Source organism: Salmo trutta, chromosome 19 (genome assembly GCF_901001165.1).
Source record: "Salmo trutta chromosome 19, fSalTru1.1, whole genome shotgun sequence".
Taxonomy (NCBI): Eukaryota; Metazoa; Chordata; class Actinopteri; order Salmoniformes; family Salmonidae; genus Salmo; species Salmo trutta.
In genome coordinates, this window is record NC_042975.1 from 45,369 (window position 1) to 65,606 (window position 20,238).

At 39.5% G+C, this 20,238-nt stretch overlaps 1 protein-coding gene across 1 annotated transcript; it reads left to right on the forward strand.

Moving 5' to 3' along the window:
• Positions 1–18,975: 18,975 nt before the first annotated feature.
• LOC115155040 (trace amine-associated receptor 7h-like) lies at positions 18,976–20,033 on the forward strand. Its single transcript, XM_029701835.1, has 3 exons — positions 18,976–19,431; positions 19,678–19,715; positions 19,851–20,033. Exons 1-3 carry the CDS (start codon positions 19,028–19,030, stop codon positions 19,988–19,990), a joined length of 582 nt encoding a protein of 193 aa, XP_029557695.1. The 5' UTR covers positions 18,976–19,027; the 3' UTR covers positions 19,991–20,033.
• The last annotated feature ends 205 nt before the right edge of the window (positions 20,034–20,238 follow it).

The following is a 20,238-nucleotide window of genomic DNA, read 5'->3' on the forward strand; positions in this document are numbered from 1 at the left end:
ACGTACCAGCAGCTGTTAGACCCCAACTGATGCAATGATGTCACACGTCTTTGAGGTCAGGACATCCGGGCATTACACGAATCAACAAACTTCTAGCCCGTAAGTTCTGGTGGTCCTCACTGGCATCTAACGTAAGGGATTATGTAAAGTTCTGTATTTATTTTCTTAGTCAACCTTGTGTTCTGTTTCCTTGTGTTCTTGAACGTAGCCGTGTTTGTGTTCTTGAACGTATTCCTGTCTTCATTTTTGTTCATTGATTTCACCTGTGTTAGTTACTCATTTGGTCTCATCAGCTCCTTGTTTAGTTCAGTTCATTCTGGTTGTGCCTTTGTGAGGTATTGTTAGTTTTGACTCTAAGCCTTTTCCCAGCTTGTTTGTAAGAACCAGTTATAGCCTTCAGTCCTAGTTGATTCACCTGCATGTTTGCCTACCTGTGTATGACCATTGCCTGCCTTGACAACGATTCCTGACTTCTGCCACAGCGAAATAAACACCTGCCGCGCTGCGCGTGAATCTACACCTTTTTCTCCCTGACTATTATTCATTACAGTAGTTGAGACAAAGTCTCCCTCAACTTGAAGAAGAATAGTTCCTAATTCAGTTCAGATGGACATTTGTAAAAGTCTATGGAATTTTCATATGGAATAGCACTATTCATTTTGACTGCATGTGCTTTAGTGCATACCCCATACTGCCAAACAAAGGCAAAACGCAGGCAGTAACTACGTCATTTATTTTACTGCAAAATATGACATCAAGGTATTTTTCTGTGTAGACAGACAGCACTTTCTGATACTGCATGATATTTTCTGATCAACTGGCTTGTTCCTGTGTCAGGAAACGAATACCACATTAATCAGATAATATACTTGGCCATTACAACAGATCAAATTTGTAGTTTTTGCATTTTGCCTTTGTAGGGCAGCATAAACTTATGCCATTTGAAGTTCACTACTGTCAACTTTCCAAAACACTGACTAGCTGACGTGGTGTGCCGTCACGTCTCCGGAGGTTGTGGATTATGTTCCAAACTGAGCACTGACATCACCCACAACAGTCTTACACAGTTATCCTATTTCCCATGTAAAACAGCCATTGAGTGACCAAAACAACGCCATACTATATTTTCCCCATTAAAGTGCTCAGTTGAGAAAATGTACCGAGTCAGTTATGAACAAATTCTTATTTAAAATAACGGCCTACCCTTGGAACCCAACAAATTAAATAGGTGAAAACAATATCATCTCTAAGTATCAATAAGGATGAAGGACAGGCTAGGTGGGCACAGCAACATCCAATCCTGTCATTCATTACATCATCCTTTCACCAATGATTTGTTTAACCAACCGTTTGTTCATTTCTGTGCTCGTGTGTGTGTGTGTCTGTGTGTGTGTGTGTGTGTGTGTGTGTGTGTGTGTGTGTGTGTGTGTGTGTGTGTGTGTGTGTGTGTGTGTGTGTGTGTGTGTGTGTGGTGTGTGTGTGCGTGTGCGTGCGTGCGTGCAGAGAGACTCCTGGGAGGGGAGTTTCTATCAGTAACTCAGGGATAAATAGAGAGGCAGAGCTCAGAGTTTGTCAGAAGGCGGACATGACAGGGTCACACACATGACCAAGCAGGAGCAGGACCTCAGCATTTTTAACTTTTATTACAAATGGAGAAACATGAAGATGTTCAGTACTGTTTTCAAGACGGAAACTCTTCTTGCAGAAAGGCTTTGCTATCGACATCTATCTACATAACACTGTACATCTTCTTCTCAATGATTTCAGCAGTTACAGTATTTTTGAACATACTGGTGATCATCTCCATCTCTCACTTCAAGCAGCTCCACACTCCAACCAACCTACTCATCCTCTCTCTGGCTGCGTCAGATCTCCTGGTGGGACTGATTGTGATACCAGTAATGACTGTTGCAATAATGGAATCATGCTGGGTTTTTGGGAAATATTTCTGTGTGTTTCATGCCTATATTGCTTGTTTATGTACTTCTTTATCTCTGGGCAATTTGGTCTTGATATCTATTGACCGCTATGTTGCTGTCTGTGATCCCTTATTGTACCACTCTAAAATAACAACAACAAGAATGATGTGTTGTATATCCATTACCTGGTGTTGTTGTATCATATACCGTGCTGCTAACATAAAAAACTTTGCAAATGTACATGTACGAAGTAGATGTTTGAAAGAATGTTTTATTGTTGAAGGGTCAATCTGGGGTAATATAATTGACATTCTATTTACAATGGTTGTCCCGTGCTCTATTATTATAACACTTTATATGAAAATCTTTGTGGTGGCCAGATCACAGGCCAGAAAGATATTTTCAAAAGAGGCTGCCAGTGTGTCTGGTGTTAAAACTGTACAGGCAAATAAGTCTGAGAGAAAAGCAACAAAAACTCTAGCTATTGTTGTTTTCAACTATTTCATTTGTTGGATTCCAACTCTATTTATTTTATTATTTTTGTCTTTTTTAAGTGACAATTTATCCGTTTTCATCCGTTTTCTGCCACTTGTTAATTCCTTAATAAATCCAATAATTTATGCTTTCTTTATCCATGGTTCAAAGTGACAGCTAAAAACATTTTAACTCTGAAGTTCTTATAATTTTATTCCCTAGTTTCTCAAACATAGGTTTCATATAGTTATGTTATACAATTGTTGTAATTTCTTCTTTCATGTAACAATACACTACATTACTTATCTCAGTGTTGTCATCATAGATACATTTGGTGTTGATACAGAATGATTTGGATGGATTGGATTTGAATGACTTGGAGAAGGCATAAGTCTGTGGTTGTTCTGTTTTATTAAATGATAAATAGTATTTAACTACTCTAAAAGTACATTCTGAGGATGTCATGTGTCGTTCTATATGTTGTTTAATATCTCCCTCTGTTGGCTCAATTGTGACACATCTTCATTAAGTGTAGTGAAGTTGACATATACAATACTGCATGGTATCAGATAATGTCCAAGTCTATCTCCATGGTGTATTGTGTAAGTAGTTGAGGGTAAAATGCAAGAATATGCAATTAAGGGTAACACTTTATAATGTTAAGTAACAAACCATTTGTAAGGCATTTACAGTTTGTTGACTATATATTAATCATTACTCCCACATTTGTTAAATGTTAGTCAGCTAGGGATTCTCACATGTATAAATAACTACTATATGCATTAATGATTAAGCACAACAGTGCAGGAGACTGCAACAGACACTTGAACCTCAACATACCGGGTATGAACACTACCACTACTCTCACTACCACTACTCTCACTACCACTACTCTCACTACATCACTGCTGCCAGGTCAGGGGTCACACCAGAGCAGCTCTCTCAGATGCTGTGTAGTCAGAATGAATATAGAGATTGGTTACACTTTATAATAACACTTTGTAATGAAGAACGTATAATGGATAAGTAAATAGTTTATTCATTATTCATGTATTATTACTCCCACATTTGTTTAGTAAGCTGGTTATTCACACATTTATTAACACCTTTTATACTATGTAATAATGATACTTAAGATAATTCATAAGATGTTTAATGAATAAACTTATAAACTATTTACTAATCATTAGTACAGTCATTTTGCAGTCCCTAATCTAAAGTGAAGACTTTTCATACTTTATAATACTTTATAAAGGTTTTGAACAGTGACCAGTGTAATTTATCACAAAAAGATGGACATGCTATTGGTAGACATTCCAGCAGTACCTGATGCTCCTTAAGTTCTCAAAATGACCTAGAACATATCAATGGTTAAACAATAAACACACAACACAGAGGATGTTAAAGGAAATATATTGAACATTTTATTCCAAAACAGTCACTCTGTTGTAGTAGTGTGCTGAAGGAAGTAACGTGTTTGTCTGAAAATTATAACATTATTGTTTGTTGACAGTGACTATCAAAACCAAAATGTGGATGGCTGTCACTCATTAGAGAAGTGCATAGGCTGTTTACAGGGTAAAGGAATCAATATCTAAATACATAATTTAACTTAACATTACGTTTAAAGGGCTAATACCTTTAATTCACTACAAGTGAAGGTGTCCAAATACTTATGACTTATTTAAATGGGGGGACTAGATACATAATTTGTTTTTGAACCTAAACGGTAAAACATATGTATGAAAATACCCTAAAATAAAAGGTGACGTTCTGTAATGTCGTCTCATGAAACATTAGATTTCATATTCAAAATGCTGGAGTGAAGAGGCCAGTTGAAAAACAGTTTTACTGCAGAGTTTTACACCCACTGGGCCAACACTGGTTGAATCAATGTTGTTGTTTTTTTAACCAACATGAATTAGACATTGAATTGGTGTCTGTGCCCAGTGGGCAGGGATTGTTTTCAGTATGTGCAGTGGCCATAGGATGGTGGTAAACTTCACAATATGTGACTGAGAGGATTAACTTGACTCATTCTATATGAAAGACAAGTATGTCTGTTCTATTCAGTAAATGTATATCTGAACTTTATGTGTTTGGTGAAAGTGTGCCTCTGCCAAACTGAGAAGAGACCATCTGTATAAATAATACCAAAGCCTTTTCATTACAGGTGACACCCTGAATGTGGTGCCTTCAGAAAGTATTCATACTGCTTGACTTATTCCACATTTTGTTGTGTTACAACCTGATTTCAAAATGTATAAAATATATATTTTTTCACCCATCTACACACAACACCACAATACGAGAAAGTGAAAACATGTTTTAAGACATTTTTACAAATGTATTGCAAATTAAATACAGAAATATCTCATTTATATAAGTGTCCCATTTTAAATGACATGCAGCTTATAAGGGCTTCATAAAGCCTTTATAAATGCTACATAAATGTGTCACAAATCATCTATAGAGTATGTCATTATCTATGAAGGGTTCATAACTGTGTGACATAACCATTAACGCCAAATGTTACATAACCCACTAGGTCAAATATGACATAAACCTGTGCATTATGAAGGGTGCCATAAGCAACCTTTAATAACTGTTTTGACTGATGTCAAATTTGAACAAATTATATTAATTACATATGTATGTATTAAATGAATGCATTTTCAGGTGGTATTGATTTTCTTACATTTCAGTTAATCCAGGTATCCAACATGTTTTTATACATTTTGAAATAATATGACAAAGTGCAGTTTTTATAACTATTCTACGCATTATTTTATATGCAACCTTAATACTGATGGGTCATGAAAAGTGGTTAAACCAATGTATATTGCCTAATATAGTGTATTGTCAACAATTCAATCATATTTTTCACCAAAATAAGTATTTTTAATAAAAACGAAATGTACCTATTCTTAGTCCACCGTACTTTTTACTGACATATCAACCACCTGGTTAAGCAAATTTTTTGACAATTCATGTTTTTTAGCGTTTTTACATTTTGACTACTTATTTTCGTATTCCTACTATTCAAGGTCTCTACTAATAGGAATGGTGCTATATTAATCCCTCACCAATTGAATTCCTGCCTTTTATCCAACATCTCATTACAGCCCTCTGAATGTGCAAAGTTAGAGTCTCACAACACTGAACTGCAGCAACCAAAAACAAAACAAATGATGTTAATTGATGCTGGAGGGCTGGGGGAGTTGACCAATCAGGTTTAAGGTTTGTTTCATATCCACTTCTAAATCCATTGTCTAAACATGTTCTACCAGCCGGTTGAGAACAGGATTCAGTAAAGGGTAGAGCCTTCAAAAATGGTTCCATATAGCACCAAAAAGGGATCCGCAATGGTTACAAGGAACCCTTATTTGGTACCATATAGAACCATTTGTTTTCAGTTGATCTCATACTACTGTATCTCTTCTACATCTGAAGACACAGCTAGAAATGCAGGTAGAGGCAACTTCAGAATAGCTGTCCCCTCTGTTTTCTGGAACTCAGCTGTCTTGGATGATCATCGAGTGGATAGAGGGCCCTCTTGGCCCAAAGCCTGTTATAGCATGAGCAGTACCATTGAGGGCTTTCACCATTTTTAAATAGTCAGCTGGGTGGGACTTGCTAAGTAAGAATTACATAATTCCATCCAGGTCAGCAGACATTCCATAACTGCTGGTGGAAATGATCCCACCTATCTTAGCTTTATGTCTGTTCAGACACAGTAGGTGGTGCTATGCACATTTTCAGTTAATTTATGAACTGCCAACAGATTCATAGAAGTAGAAGAAGAAGTCATTGACTACATGGAACAATCCCAGGATTTTCTGCAAGGTATGGTTACTGTTACAATACAGTAGTAAGATTTGTATTATAGGTGGTCCTTGTGCCCAGGTTTTAGGGGGTGTCGTTGAAGCTGTTGAGAAGGGCTGATTTGATTAAATGGCTAATAGTGAATTATTCCAAAAGAGTTGTCATTTTTTATTGAAATGTTCTTTTAACGTAAGGGACAGTTTGAAATTTACTGGGGTAGGAGGAGGGTTGTCCTAAGCATGTTTTTATTTTGGGAATGTTGTGTGTTTTTTTATTGGGCATATGGAAGGGTCCAGCGCTTTTTACCTGATTTACATTTGTTCTTTTGTAGGTTTTACTATATCATTTCTTCCATCCTAGTCAAATGTTCTCATTACTTGCTTGTGTTTTGGTAGTTCCTTTATGCACTACGGTTTTCCGTAAAAAAAAAAGCCCTGTGATGTGTTTGTTTCATTCCATTTGGATCAGTTATGTGTCTACACTCGACAGTTTATAAGGACTAGAAAGGCTGTATTTGTACTTCTCATACTGAGATGCGCTGTCTGTTGCAGATAATCATTCTCCCAAGTTGTCCAATAATAATGTGACCACATATGCTCCTGGCATGTTCAGTTGTTCAGGAAAGCTTAATGCGCTCTGCCTCCTCTCCAATCTGAGTGGCTATTAGTCACACCTAGAACATAACGCTTCAACATAGCCTGAAAATGAGTCATTTAACTTTTAAAATATATTATTTTATTACCTTTAATTTAATCAGGGAGCCCAACTGAGACCATAAGTAAAATAAAAATAAATAAAAAAATAAATAAAAAATCACAAGATACAATAACAAGTACATTACAGTAGAACATCATTACCATCACAGTCAATTACTAACAAGTTATTAAATCAATCAATCAAAAGAGTTGTACACCTCGGTGAACTCATTTATCATCAACCTTCCAAAATTTTTTAGAGAGAGAACTAAATACAGATTTACTCAACTCCATGGAGACCCGAATGTAGATGTCATGTGTGCTTCCTCTCCGGCCTCTAGGTCACCAGGCTGCTCGTTATGGGTCGCACCTGCGCACCATCAGACTCACCTGGACTCCATTACTTCCCTATATATGTCACTCCCTTTTGTTCCTTCCCCAGGCGTCATTGATTCTGTTCTTGTTTTATGTCTGCGCATTGTTCATGTTTCTTATTTTGTTGTGTTATTTATTAAAACACTCACTCCCTGAACTTGCTTCCTGACTCTCAGCGCACACCGTTACAGAATGACGCCTCCCCTAAGGGAAGCATCATGGAGTGTTTTTTTGGGGGGGGTGGGAATGACATCGGGTTTCGCTAGAGGCTTTCATGCCTCAGACAGATCGCCAAGCTCCCCTGCCTCCGCCGGTTCGTCAGGCTCTCATGCCTCAGCTAGATCGCCAGGCTCCCCTGCTACAGCCGGCTCGTCGGACTTTCATGCCTTCACCAGATGCTTTAATTTGGAATGAAAATTACTTACTGGCAAAATTAGAAACGTATAATATATGAAAATGTAGCTAGCTGGACTCTTACCCATATACAGTACTTGGATGAGCGCCTGCCCCTCTACTGTTATGGATGCCATGGTTGCCCTTAGTTTGAAGATGTAATCTGGAGACAGATGTTTAATACAAGAGCCTTCTGTGTTCTCTTTTTGAACCCCTCTGCATATCCTCAATCAAACGGCAGAATTTAGCTATCATACTCTGCTTCCACCGGGCATTCCACTGATTTCAAAACTTGGTCAACTTCTTTCGTGACAACAACACTGTTGATTGCCATTTCTTCTCCATCACTATCATCAGAAGACTCTACAATGTCTGGTTCAATTAACATGTTTTTACCTAAATGAGGGATTTCCTCAACGTCTGATTCATTTTCAGAATCAGAGAGTCAACATGGCACGATCATCCTCCAGAAACTGGAGAGTAGTAGCAACACTTTTGCAGTTCTTCATGATATCTTTTAAAAAAAAAGCGGTAGGAATGATTATCTACACATACTAAGCAGCTCATGTTACAGACAGAAGCATGCTAAATGGTAGACCAATCCAAACTCATCTCTCGGTATATCCAGCCCATTCATTAACTCAGCCAATCATAGCTAGGTGGAAGGTTCATGTCTTTTTCCGTGGATAAACCAACAAAGCTCTTAATTAGGATAGGCGTCCCGCTAGCGGCACACCTCGACAACATTCGGTAAAATTGCAGAGCGCCAAATTCAAATTTCGGTATTATAAATATTTAACATTCATAGAAATACAAGTGTTATACATCAAAATAAAGCTTAACTTCTTGTTAATCCAGTTGCTGTGTTAGATTTCAAAAAGGCTTTACGGCGAAAGCACACCATGTGATTATCTGAGGACAGCGCCCCGCTTACAAAAGCATACAAACATTTTCAAGCCAAGTAGAGGAGTCACAAGAGTCAGAAATAGCAAGAAAAATAATCACTTACCATTGATGATCTTCATCTTGTTGCACTTACAAGAGTCCCCGTTACACAATAAATGTTCATTTTTTCGCTAAAGTTCCTTTTTATGTCCCAAAAACTCTGTTTTGTTGGCGCGTTTTGTTCAGAAATCCACTGGCTCAATGGCGGGCACAACAGGCAGACGAATACATCCTAATAGTACCGGTAAAGTTCGTCGAAACATGTCAAACAATATTTATAATTAATCCTCAGGTTGTTTATTTTCAAAATAATCGATAATATTTCAACCGGACAATAGTGTCTTCAATAGAAAGCAAAAAGAACGAAGGGCGCGCTATCGGTCACGCGTGCAAAGGAGCTCTGTTTCATTCTACAGTCCAATGAAAGAAAGGTCTCATTCATCCTCGTTTTTCAGAATACAAGCCTGAAACAATGTCTAAAGACTGTTGACATCTAGTGGAAGCCATATGAACTGCAATCTAGGTCCTAACCCAACGGACACTGTATAGGCATTCAATTGAAAATTAGACACATCAAAAAGTCCCACTTCCTGGATAGATTTTCCTCAGGTTTTTGCCTGCCATATCGGTTCTGTTATACTCACAGACATTATTTTAACAGTTTTGGAGAGTGTTTTCTATCCAAATCTACCAATTATATGCATATCCTAGCTTCTGGGCCTGAGTAACAGGAAGTTTACTTTGGGCACGCTTCTCATCCAAACTTCCGAATACTGCCTCCTGTCCTAAAAAAGTTAATTGAACAATTGTGTTCGCATTTACAGGTAGCATACACTTTTGTTGTTAAATCACATGAAAGTTCACATTTTCCAGAAGACAATTCTGGTCAAAAAAATGTATTTAGATTAAAAAAAATAAAAAATTACACTCAAATGCCTCTCCTGTTAAGCAGTGTGACATATGCCTAGTTTCCTGAAATTACTCACATACAGTAATTAGGGTTACAGTATGAAGGTAGTAACATCTCAAAAAGCAAATGAATGTCTACTTTAGGTAAACAACTTGGAAAGGCCTTATCAGAGGCCTGATTCAAGTCGTGAAATTAGTGCTGCGTTTGTGAAACAATCATTTAGCATGTAAGATGTGTCTATGTGGATCCTGGATCATATTATATCTGTTGATCCTTGATCATTATTTAGTTGTATTGACACTGGATCATATCATATCTGTGTTGATCCTGAATCTTCATATCTGTGTTGATCCTGGATATTCATATCTGTGTTGATCCTGGATCTTCATATATCTGTGTTGATCCTGGATCATCATACATCAGTGTTGATTCTGGACCGACATATGTGACCGACCGCCTTGATTCGGTTTTCCGTAGCAAGATTTGAAATTGAGTTTTTTACATTGGATAAAAGCAGAGACACAGAGCTACAAAATGGTATATCATGCATTGCATTTGAGGAACAATGAGAAAGAAATTCTGCTTTGAAATTTGATATTCTTGTTATCTCACTTTTGAGAAAATGGCCTTTGAATATTTGGGACCTACTGGAGAGCTGTTCTTTGTCTACTCCCATTCAGCATCGTTCACATCCTCTAATCTTTAGCCCCCACCCAAACTCTGAGCATTTTACTCACCTTAGTAGAGCTGGTTAGGCTGTTTTCATGTTATCCAGAGCGTTGGTGACTGTAACGGTGCCGCTGGTAACAATTTAACTATGCTTTAATTGTGGACATTTACTGACACCGGCCATATTCAACGGTTGTTGAGTAAATTCATTAATTATTCTGCGCACTGGCACACTCAGACGAGAGTGCTCTGAAATCGGAGTAGATGGCCAGACTGAATTTACAAACGCACCTAAAATGGTTACTTGCATAGTGGAGTCTTTTGTTAAAACAGCTAACAATGAACCATAATCCCAAGTCATGACATTACTATCCTGCATGAATCTGCAGGTAGCTAACTAACCAGGTTCAATGTTAGTCAGCTAACATTAGGCTATAACTAGGCAAGCAAATGAATCTGAGGGAGAAACTCCCCAAATACAGGTGTGCTAAGCTTGTATCGTCATACCCTGTAATCACTGGCAAAGGTGCTTCAGCAAGTTACTGAGTAAATAATTAGTGCTATCCAGAGGCTGGTGCTGTCTTCCCAACGTATCACCGGGGGCACACTGCCTGCCCTCCAGGACACCAACTGTACCCGATGTCACAGGAAGGGCAAAAAGATCATCAAGACCATCAACCACCCGATCCACGGCCTGTTCACCCCGCTATCATCCAGAAGGCGAGGTCAGTACAGGTGCATAAATGATGGGATCGAGAGACTGAAATACATCTCAAAGCCATGAGACTGTTAAATAGCCATCACTGGCCGACTACCACCCGGTTACTCAACCCTGCACCGTAGAGGATGCTGCCCTGTGTACATAGACATGGAATCCCTGATCACTTTAATAATGGAACACTAGTCACTTTAATAATATTTAATGCTATTTTACCCATATCATATGTACATACGGTATTCTACTGTATTTTTTGTCAATACCACTCAGACATTGCTTGTCCTAAAATGTGTATATATTTTTAAATTCCATTCTTTTACTTTTTGATTTGTGTGTATTATTGTGAATTGTTAGATACTACTACACTGTTGGAGATAGGAACAAAAGCATTTCACTACACCTGCAATAACATCTGCTAAACATGTGTATTTGACCAATAAAATGTGATTTTGAAATGATTTTGTTGTGTATTAAAGGTAGTAAACCTTGAAACGTAATGTTCAGTTAAATGATGTATTTATATATTTGTTCCCTTACCCTGTAAGCAGTCTATGAACTGCTCTTAGTCTATGCCACTCTGACATTGCTCATCCATATATTCATATATTCTTAATTCCATTCCTTTTACTTAGATGTGTGTGTATTAGGTATTTGTTGTGAAATTGTTAGATATTACTTGTTAGATATTGCTGCACTGTCGGAACTAGATGCATAAGCATTTCACTACACCCGCAATAAGATCTGCTAAACACATGTTTTTGACCATTACAATTTAATTTGATTTCTAATGAGTGACTGCAATCAGTCACAGCCTAGAAACAAGAATGTTATCATTTTCAGACAAAACACGTTACTTCCTTCAGCACACTACTACAACAGAGTGACTGTTTTGGAATAAAATGTTCAATATATTTCCTTTAACATTGTCAAGGGTGTGTACGGGAGGCGAAGTCAAGTGCAGGAGAGCAGAGTGTAGTGAACAGGCTCACTTTAATTCCGTTCCACAAAATACAGCACATCAAAACAATAACGTTCAAAAAACACGGAACATGGCAAACGTAAAGCGCCCGACAATAATCCACATCACAAACAAACAATTACACACAATGACATGGAGGGGAAACAGAGGACTAAATACATGCAGTAATTATGGAATGAAAACCAGGTGTGTTATGGAACAAGACAAAACCAATGGAATATGAGAAATGGAGTGGCGATGGCTAGAAAACCGGTGACATCGATTGCCGAACGAACAAGGAGAGGAGCCGACTTCGGTGGAAGTCGTGACAAACATCCTCTGTGTTGATTGCTTGTTGTTTAAGCATTGAAATGTTCTAGGTAATTTTGAGAACTTAAGGAGCAGAGGATTTATAAAGTATTAAGAATGTATGAATAGTCCTCACTTTAGATTAAGGACTGCAAAACTACTTTAATAATTTAACTAGGCAAGTCAGTTAAGAGCAAATTCTTATTTTCAATGACGGCCTAGGAACAGTGGGTTAACCGCCTTGTTCAGGGGCAGAACGACAGATTTGTACCTTGACAGCTCGGGGATTCGAACTTTCAACCTTGTGGTTACCAGTCCAACCCTCTAACCACTAGGCTACTCTGCCGCCCTTAATGACCAGTAAATGGTTTATAAAGACATTTATTAAACATCTTATGAGTGGTCTTCTGAATCATTATTACAGACTATAAAAGTTGTTTATAAATGTGTGAATAACTAGCTTACAAAATAAATATGGAAGTAATGAAAAATTATGAATGAACTATTTACTAATACATTATAAACTATTTTGTGTGTTACCCTTTTTTCATTCACACTAAACAGCTTTTGAGAGAGCTGCTCTGGTGTGACCCCTGACCTGGCAGCAGTGATGTAGTGAGAGTAGTGGCAGTGTTCATAACCAGTATTTTGAGGTTGAAGTGTCTACTGTGGTCTCCTGCATTGTTGTATTGAATAATTAATGTATATACTGTAGGAGTTACTTATAAATGTGAGAATACCTAGCTGAATAACATTTCACAAATGTGGGCTTAATATTAAATGGTGAGCAAACTGTAAATGCCTTACAAATGGTTTATTACTGAATGTTATTATAAAGTGTTAGAAATAATTGCTTATTCTTACATTTTTCCATCAATTACTTACACAATACACCATTGAGATAGACTTGGACGTCATCTGACATGCAGTAAGTACATTTCAGCTTTACTACACTTGATGAAGACGTTGTGTCACAATTGAGCCACTAGAGGGAGATGTTAAACAACATATTAAAAGACTCATGACGTCCTCGGAATGTACTATTAGAATACTTAAAAGGAAATGTCAAAAACAAGAATCAAAGTGTCGACAGCCACATCATCATGATGTTGCAAAATATTGTATGATGCAAATGAAATCGTCATACTGTATGATGATGTGGCCGGTGACTCTTTGATTCTTGAAAGTCCAATTTATTAAAAAGTTGACATCAGACATACAAATCATTGTGGGACTGTATCAACATTGGACTAGTAAAAAAAATAACTAAGGATAGTTTTTCAGTGTAATGTGTAGCAGAGGTGAGTAAGACTCATGCTCTCGTGATGAGGTAGCCCTGCATGGTACTTCAAAATCAGTGTCACCCTCGGTCCAAGAGGGACTTTCCTCTTGGACTATTGATTAAGATGTTGGTTTTCCACTCAGGATACCACGGTTCAGATCCCACCTGTGACAGAGTCATGATTCAGAGGTGGGATTGTTGACCTGTGCAGGGAAGACTAGTTTAGGGGTGGGGGTTGTGCTGAGGCCTAATGGAAGTTGTACTCACACAAATGACAATAGAGCTGTACTTAGGTTCACTTTGAATGTTTATGATGTCTTGGGGCCTTATTAGGCCCCTGGAGTAAAGCATTTGTGTGTCTCCAACACCTTTAATTGGTAGAATTCCTTAGAGTTTTGAACATCATTGTTCCAGAGCCTTGCATACAGGTAATAACAGGACCCTCTGGTGTCAGAAACTTAAGTCAAACTAACATCATTAAAGAGTTGTCCACTTACCCGGTAGAGACAATATAGTCCCAGTGACATCAGTCACAGAGCACAGGTCGACTTTTGCTGATGTAATATGCTCTCTAAGAATCATTCTAGGTTTACCTAGGTTTACCTACAATGTACTCACATCCTACCTTACCTTTGTCTGTACACTATGCCTTGAATCTATGCTACCATGCCCAGAAACCTGCTCCCTTTACTCTCTGTTCTGAACGTGCTAGACGGCCAGCTCGTATAGCCTTTAGCCGTACCCTTATCCTACTTCTCCTCTGTTCCTCAGGTGATGTAGAGGTTAATCCAGGTCCTGCAGTGCCTAGCTCCACTCCCACTCCCCAGGTGCTCTCATTTGTTGACTTCTGTAACAGTAAAAGCCTTGGTTTCATGCATGTTAACATTAGAAGCCTACTCCCTAAGTTTGTTTTACTCACTGCTTTAGAACACTCTGCCAACCCGGATGTCTTAGCCGTGTCTGAATCCTGGCTTAGGAAAACCACCAAAAACCCTGAAATCTCCATCCCTAACTATAACATTTCCCGCCAATATAGAACTGCCAAAGGGGGTGGAATTGCAATCTACTACAAAGATAGCCTGCAGAGTTCTGTATTACTATCCAAGTCTGTACCCAAACAATTCAAGCTTCTACTTCTAAAAATGAACCTTTCCAGAAACAAGACTCTCACTGTTGCCGCTTGCTATAGACCACCCTCTGCCCCCAGCTGTGCCCTCAACACCATATGTGAAATGATTGCCCCCCATCTATCTTCTGAGCTAGTGCTACTAGGTGACCTAAACTGGGACATGCTTAACACCCCGGCCATCCTACAATCTAAGCTTGATGCCCTCAATCTCACACAAATTATCAATGAACCTACCAGGTACAACCCCAAATCCGTAAACACGGGCACCCTCATAGATATCATCCTAACTAACTCGCCCTCCAAATACACATCTGCTGTTTTCAATCAAGATCTTAGTGGTCACTGCCTCATTGCCTGCATCCGTAATGGGTCTCCATCCAAACGACCACCCCTCATCACTGTCAAACGCTCCCTATAACACTTCTGCGAGCAGGCCATTCTAATCGACCTTGCCGGGGTATCCTGGAATGACATTGACCTCATCCTGTCAGTAGATGATGCCTGGTTATTCTTTATAAGTGCCTTCCTCACCATCTTAAATAAGCATGACCCATTCAAAAATTGTTGAACTAGGAATAGATATAGTCCTTGGTTCACTCCAGACCTGTCTGCCCTTGACCAGCACAAAAACAACCTGTGGCGTTCTGCATTAGCATCGAATAGCCCCCGTGATATGCAACTTTTCAGGGAAGTTAGGAACAAATATACACAGGCAGTTAGGAAAGCTAAGGCTAGCTTTTTCAAACAGAAATTTGCATCCTGTAGTACAAACTCAAAAAAGTTCTGGGACACTGTAAAGTCCATGGAGAATAAGAGCACCTCCTCCCAGCTGCCCACTGCTCTGAGGCTAGGAAACACTGTTACCACCAATAAATCCACTATATTTGAGAATTTCAATAAGCATTTCTCTACGGCTGGCCATGCTTTTCACCTAGCTACCCCTACCCCGGTCAACAGCCCTGCACCCTCCACAGCAACCCGCCAAATCCCCCACCATTTCTCCTTCACCCAAATCCAGATAGCTGATGTTCTGAAAGAGCTGCAAAAGCTGGACCCCTACAAATCAGCCAGGCTAGACAATCTGGACCCTCTCTTTCTAAAATTATCTGCTGAAATTGTTCCAACCCCTATTACTAGCCTGTTCAACCTTTCTTTCGTAACGTCTGACATTCCCAAAGATTGGAAAGCTGCCGCAATCATCCCCCTCTTCAAAGGGGGTGACACTCTAGACCCAAACTGCTACAGACCTATATCTACCTTACCCTGTCTTTCTAAGGTCTTCGAAAGCCAAGTTAACAAACAGATTACTGACCATTTCGAATCCCACCGTACCTTCTCCGCTATGCAATCCGCTTTCAGAGCTGGTCATGGGTGCACCTCAGCCACACTCAAGGACCTAAACGATATCATAACTGCCATCAATAAGAGACATTACTGTGCAGCCGTATTCATCGACCTGGCCAAGGTTTTCGACTCTGTCAATCACCACATTCTTATTGGCAGACTCGACAGCCTTGGTTTCTCAAATGATTGCTTCGCCTGGTTTACCAACTACTTCTCTGATAGAGTTCAGTGTGTCAAATCGGAGGGCCTGTTGTCTGGACCTCTGGCAGTCTCTATGGGGGTGCCACAGGGTTCAATTCTCGGGCCGACTCTCTTCTCTGTATACATCAATGATGTCACTCTTGCTGCTGGTGATTCTCTGATCCACCTCTACGCAGACGACACCATTCTGTATACTTCTGGCCCTTCTTTGGACACTGTGTTAACTAACCTCCAGATGAGCTTCAGTGCCATACAACTCTCCTTCTGTGGCCTCCAAATGCACTTAAATGCAAGTAAAACTAAATGCATGCTATTCAATCGATCAATGCCCGCACCTGCCCGCCTGTCCAGCATCACTACTATGGACGGCTCTGACTTAGAATACTTGGACAACTACAAATACATAGGTGTCTGGTTAGACTGTAAACTCTCCTTCCAGACTCACATTAAGCATCTCCAATCCAAAATTAAATCTAGAATCGGCTTCCTATATTACAACGAAGCATCCTTCACTCATGCTGCCAAACATACCTTCGTAAACCTGACCATCCTACCAATCCTCGACTTCGGCGATGTCATCTATAAAATTGCCTCCAACACTCTACTCAACAAATTGGATGCAGTCTATCACAGTGCCATCTGTTTTGTCACCAAAGCCCCATACACTACCCACCACTGTGATCTGTACGCTCTCGTTGGTTGGCCCTCGCTTCATACTCGTCGCCAAACCCACTGGCTACAGGTTATCTACAAGTCTCTGCTAGGTAAAGCCCTGCCTTATCTCAGCTCACTGGTCACCATAGCAGCACCCACTCGTAGCTCCAGCAGGTATACGTCACTGGTCACCCCCAAAGCCAATTCCTCCTTTGGTCGCCTTTCCTTCCAGTTCTCTTCTGCCAATGACTGGAACGAACTGCAAAAATCACGGAAGCTGGAGACTCATATCTCCCTCACTAGCTTTAAGCACCAGCTGTCAGAGCAGCTCACAGATCACTGCACCTGTACATAGCTCATCTGTAAACAGCCCATCTATCTACCTCATCCCCATACTGTATTTATTTATTTATCTTGCTCCTTTGCACCCCAGTATCTCTACTTGCACATTCATTTTCTGCACATCTACCATTCCAGTGTTTAATTGCTATATTGTAATTACTTCGCCACCATGGCCCATTTATTGCCTTAACTCCCTTATCTTACCTCATTTGGACTCACTGTATATACAGTGGGGGAAAAAAGTATTTGATCCCCTGCTGATTTTGTACGTTTGCCCACTGACAAAGAAAGGATCAGTCTATAATTTTAATGGTAGGTTTATTTGAACAGTGAGAGACAGAATAACAACAAAAAAAACAGAAAAATGCATGTCAAAAATGTTATGAATTGATTTGCATTTTAATGAGGGAAATAAGTATTTGACCCCCTCTCAATCAGAAAGATTTCTGGCTCCCAGGTGTCTTTTATACAGGTAACGAGCTGAGATTAGGAGCACACTCTTAAAGGGAGTGCTCCTAATCTCAGCTTGTTACCTGTATAACAGACACCTGTCCACAGAAGCAATCAATCAGATTCCAAACTCTCCACCTTGGCCAAGACCAAAAAGCTCTCCAAGGATGTCAGGGACAAGATTGTAGAAATACACAAGGCTGGCATGGGCTACAAGACCATCGCCAAGCAGCTTGGTGAGAAGTTGACAACATTTGGTGCGATTATTCGCAAATGGAAGAAACACAAAAGAACTGTCAACATCCCTCGGCCTGGGGCTCCATGCAAGATCTCACCTCGTGGAGTAGCAATGATCATAAGAACGGTGAGGAATTAGCCCAGAACTACACGGGAGGATCTTGTCAACTATCTCAAGGCAGCTGGGACCATAGTCACCAAGAAAACAATTGGTAACACACTACACCATGAAGGACTGAAATCCTGCAGCGCTCGCAAGGTCCCCCTGCTCAAGCATACACATACATGCCCGTCTGAAGTTTGCCAATGAATATCTGAATGACTCAGAGGACAACTGGTGAAAGTGTTGTGTTCAGATGAGACCAAAATGGAGCTCTTTGACATCAACTCAACTCGCCGTGTTTGGAGGAGGAGGAATGCTGCCTATGACCCCAAGAACACCATCTCCACCGTCAAACATGGAAGTGGAAACATTATGCTTTGGGGGTGTTTTTCTGCTAAGAGGACAGGACAACTTCACCGCATCATTTGACGGGGCCATGTACTGTCAAATCTTGGGTGAGAACCTCCTTCCCTCAGCCAGGGCATTGAAAATGGGTCGCGGATGGGTATTCCAGTATGACAATGACCCAAAACACACGGCCAAGGCAACAAAGGAGTGGCTCAAGAAGAAGCACATTAAGGTCCTGGAGTGGCCTAGCCAGTCTCCAGACCTTAATCCCATAAAAAATCTGTGGAGGGAGCTGAAGGTTCGAGTTGCCAAATGTCAGCCTCGAAACCTTAATGAATTGGAGAAGATCTGCAAAGAGGAGTGGGACAAAATCCCTCCTGAGGTGTGTGCAAACCTGGTGGCCAACTACAAGAAACGTCTGACCTCTGTGATTGCCAACAAGGGTTTTGCCACCAAGTACTAAGGCATGTTTTGCAGAGGGGTCAAATACTTATTTCCCTCATTAAAATGCAAATCATTTTATAACATTTTTGACATGCGTTTTTCTGGATATTTTTGTTGTTATTCTGTCTCTCACTGTTCAAATAAACCTGTGTGTGTGTGTGACTCTGGGGAGTGGAGTTTCTGTCTGTAACTCAGGGATAAATAGAGAGGCAGAGCTCAGAGCTTATCAGAAGGCTGACCTGACAGGGTCACACACAGGACCAAGCAGGAGAAGGACCTCAGCATTTTTACCTTTAATTACAAATGGAGAAACATGAAGATGTTCAATATTGTTTTCAAGACAGAAACTCTTCTTGCAGAAAGGCTTTGCTATCGACATCTATCTACATAACACTGTACATCTTCTTCTCATTGATTTCAGCAGTTACAGTATTTTTGAACGTACTGGTGATCATCTCCATCTCTCACTTCAAGCAGCTCCACACTCCAACCAACCTGCTCATCCTCTCTCTGGCTGTGGCAGATCTCCTGGTGGGACTGATTGTGATACCAGTAACGACTGTTGCAATAATGGAATCATGCTGGGATTTTGGGAAATACTTCTGTGTGTTTCATGTCTACATTACTTGTTTATGTACTTCTTTATCTCTGGGCAATTTGGTCTTGATATCTATTGACTGCTATGTTGCTGTGTGTGATCCCTTATTGTACCACTCTAAAATAAGAACAACAAGAATTATGTGTTGTATATCCATTACCTGGTGTTGTTGTATCATATACCGTGCTGCTAATATAGAAATCTTTGTAAATGTGCAGGTACCCAGTAGTTGTTTGAAAGAATGTTTTATTGTTGAAGGAATAATCTGGGTTAATATAATTGACATTCTATTTACAATGGTTGTCCCGTGCTCTATTATTATAACACTTTATATGAAAATCTTTGTGGTGGCCAGATCACAGGCCAGAAAGGTATTTTCAAAAGAGGCTGCCAGTGTGTCTGGTGTTAAAACTGTACAGGCAAATAAGTCTGAGAGAAAAGCAACAAAAACTCTAGCTATTGTTGTTTTCACCTATTTCATTTGTTGGATTCCAACTCTATTTATTTACTTTTTTTTCCCTTTATTAGTTGACAATTTCTTATCATATTTCAACACTTTTCTGCCACTTGTTAATTCCTTAATAAATCCAATCATTTATGCTTTCTTTTATCCATGGTTTAAAGTGACAGCTAAACTTTTATTAACTTTGAAGATAAGACGTTCATAGATCCTATAATTTTATTCCCTAGGTTGGCAAACATAGGTTTGATATAGTTTTGTTCTACAATTGTTGTAATTATTTATTTCATGTAGCAATACACTGACATTACTTATCTGAGTGTTGTCATCATAGATACATGTGGTGTTGATACAGAATGATTTGTCTTGATTGGATTAGAATGAGTTGGTGAAGGCATAAGAAGGCATAAGCTTGTTTTATAAAGGACATTGTAGTCATTGTGGATTGTGTACTCC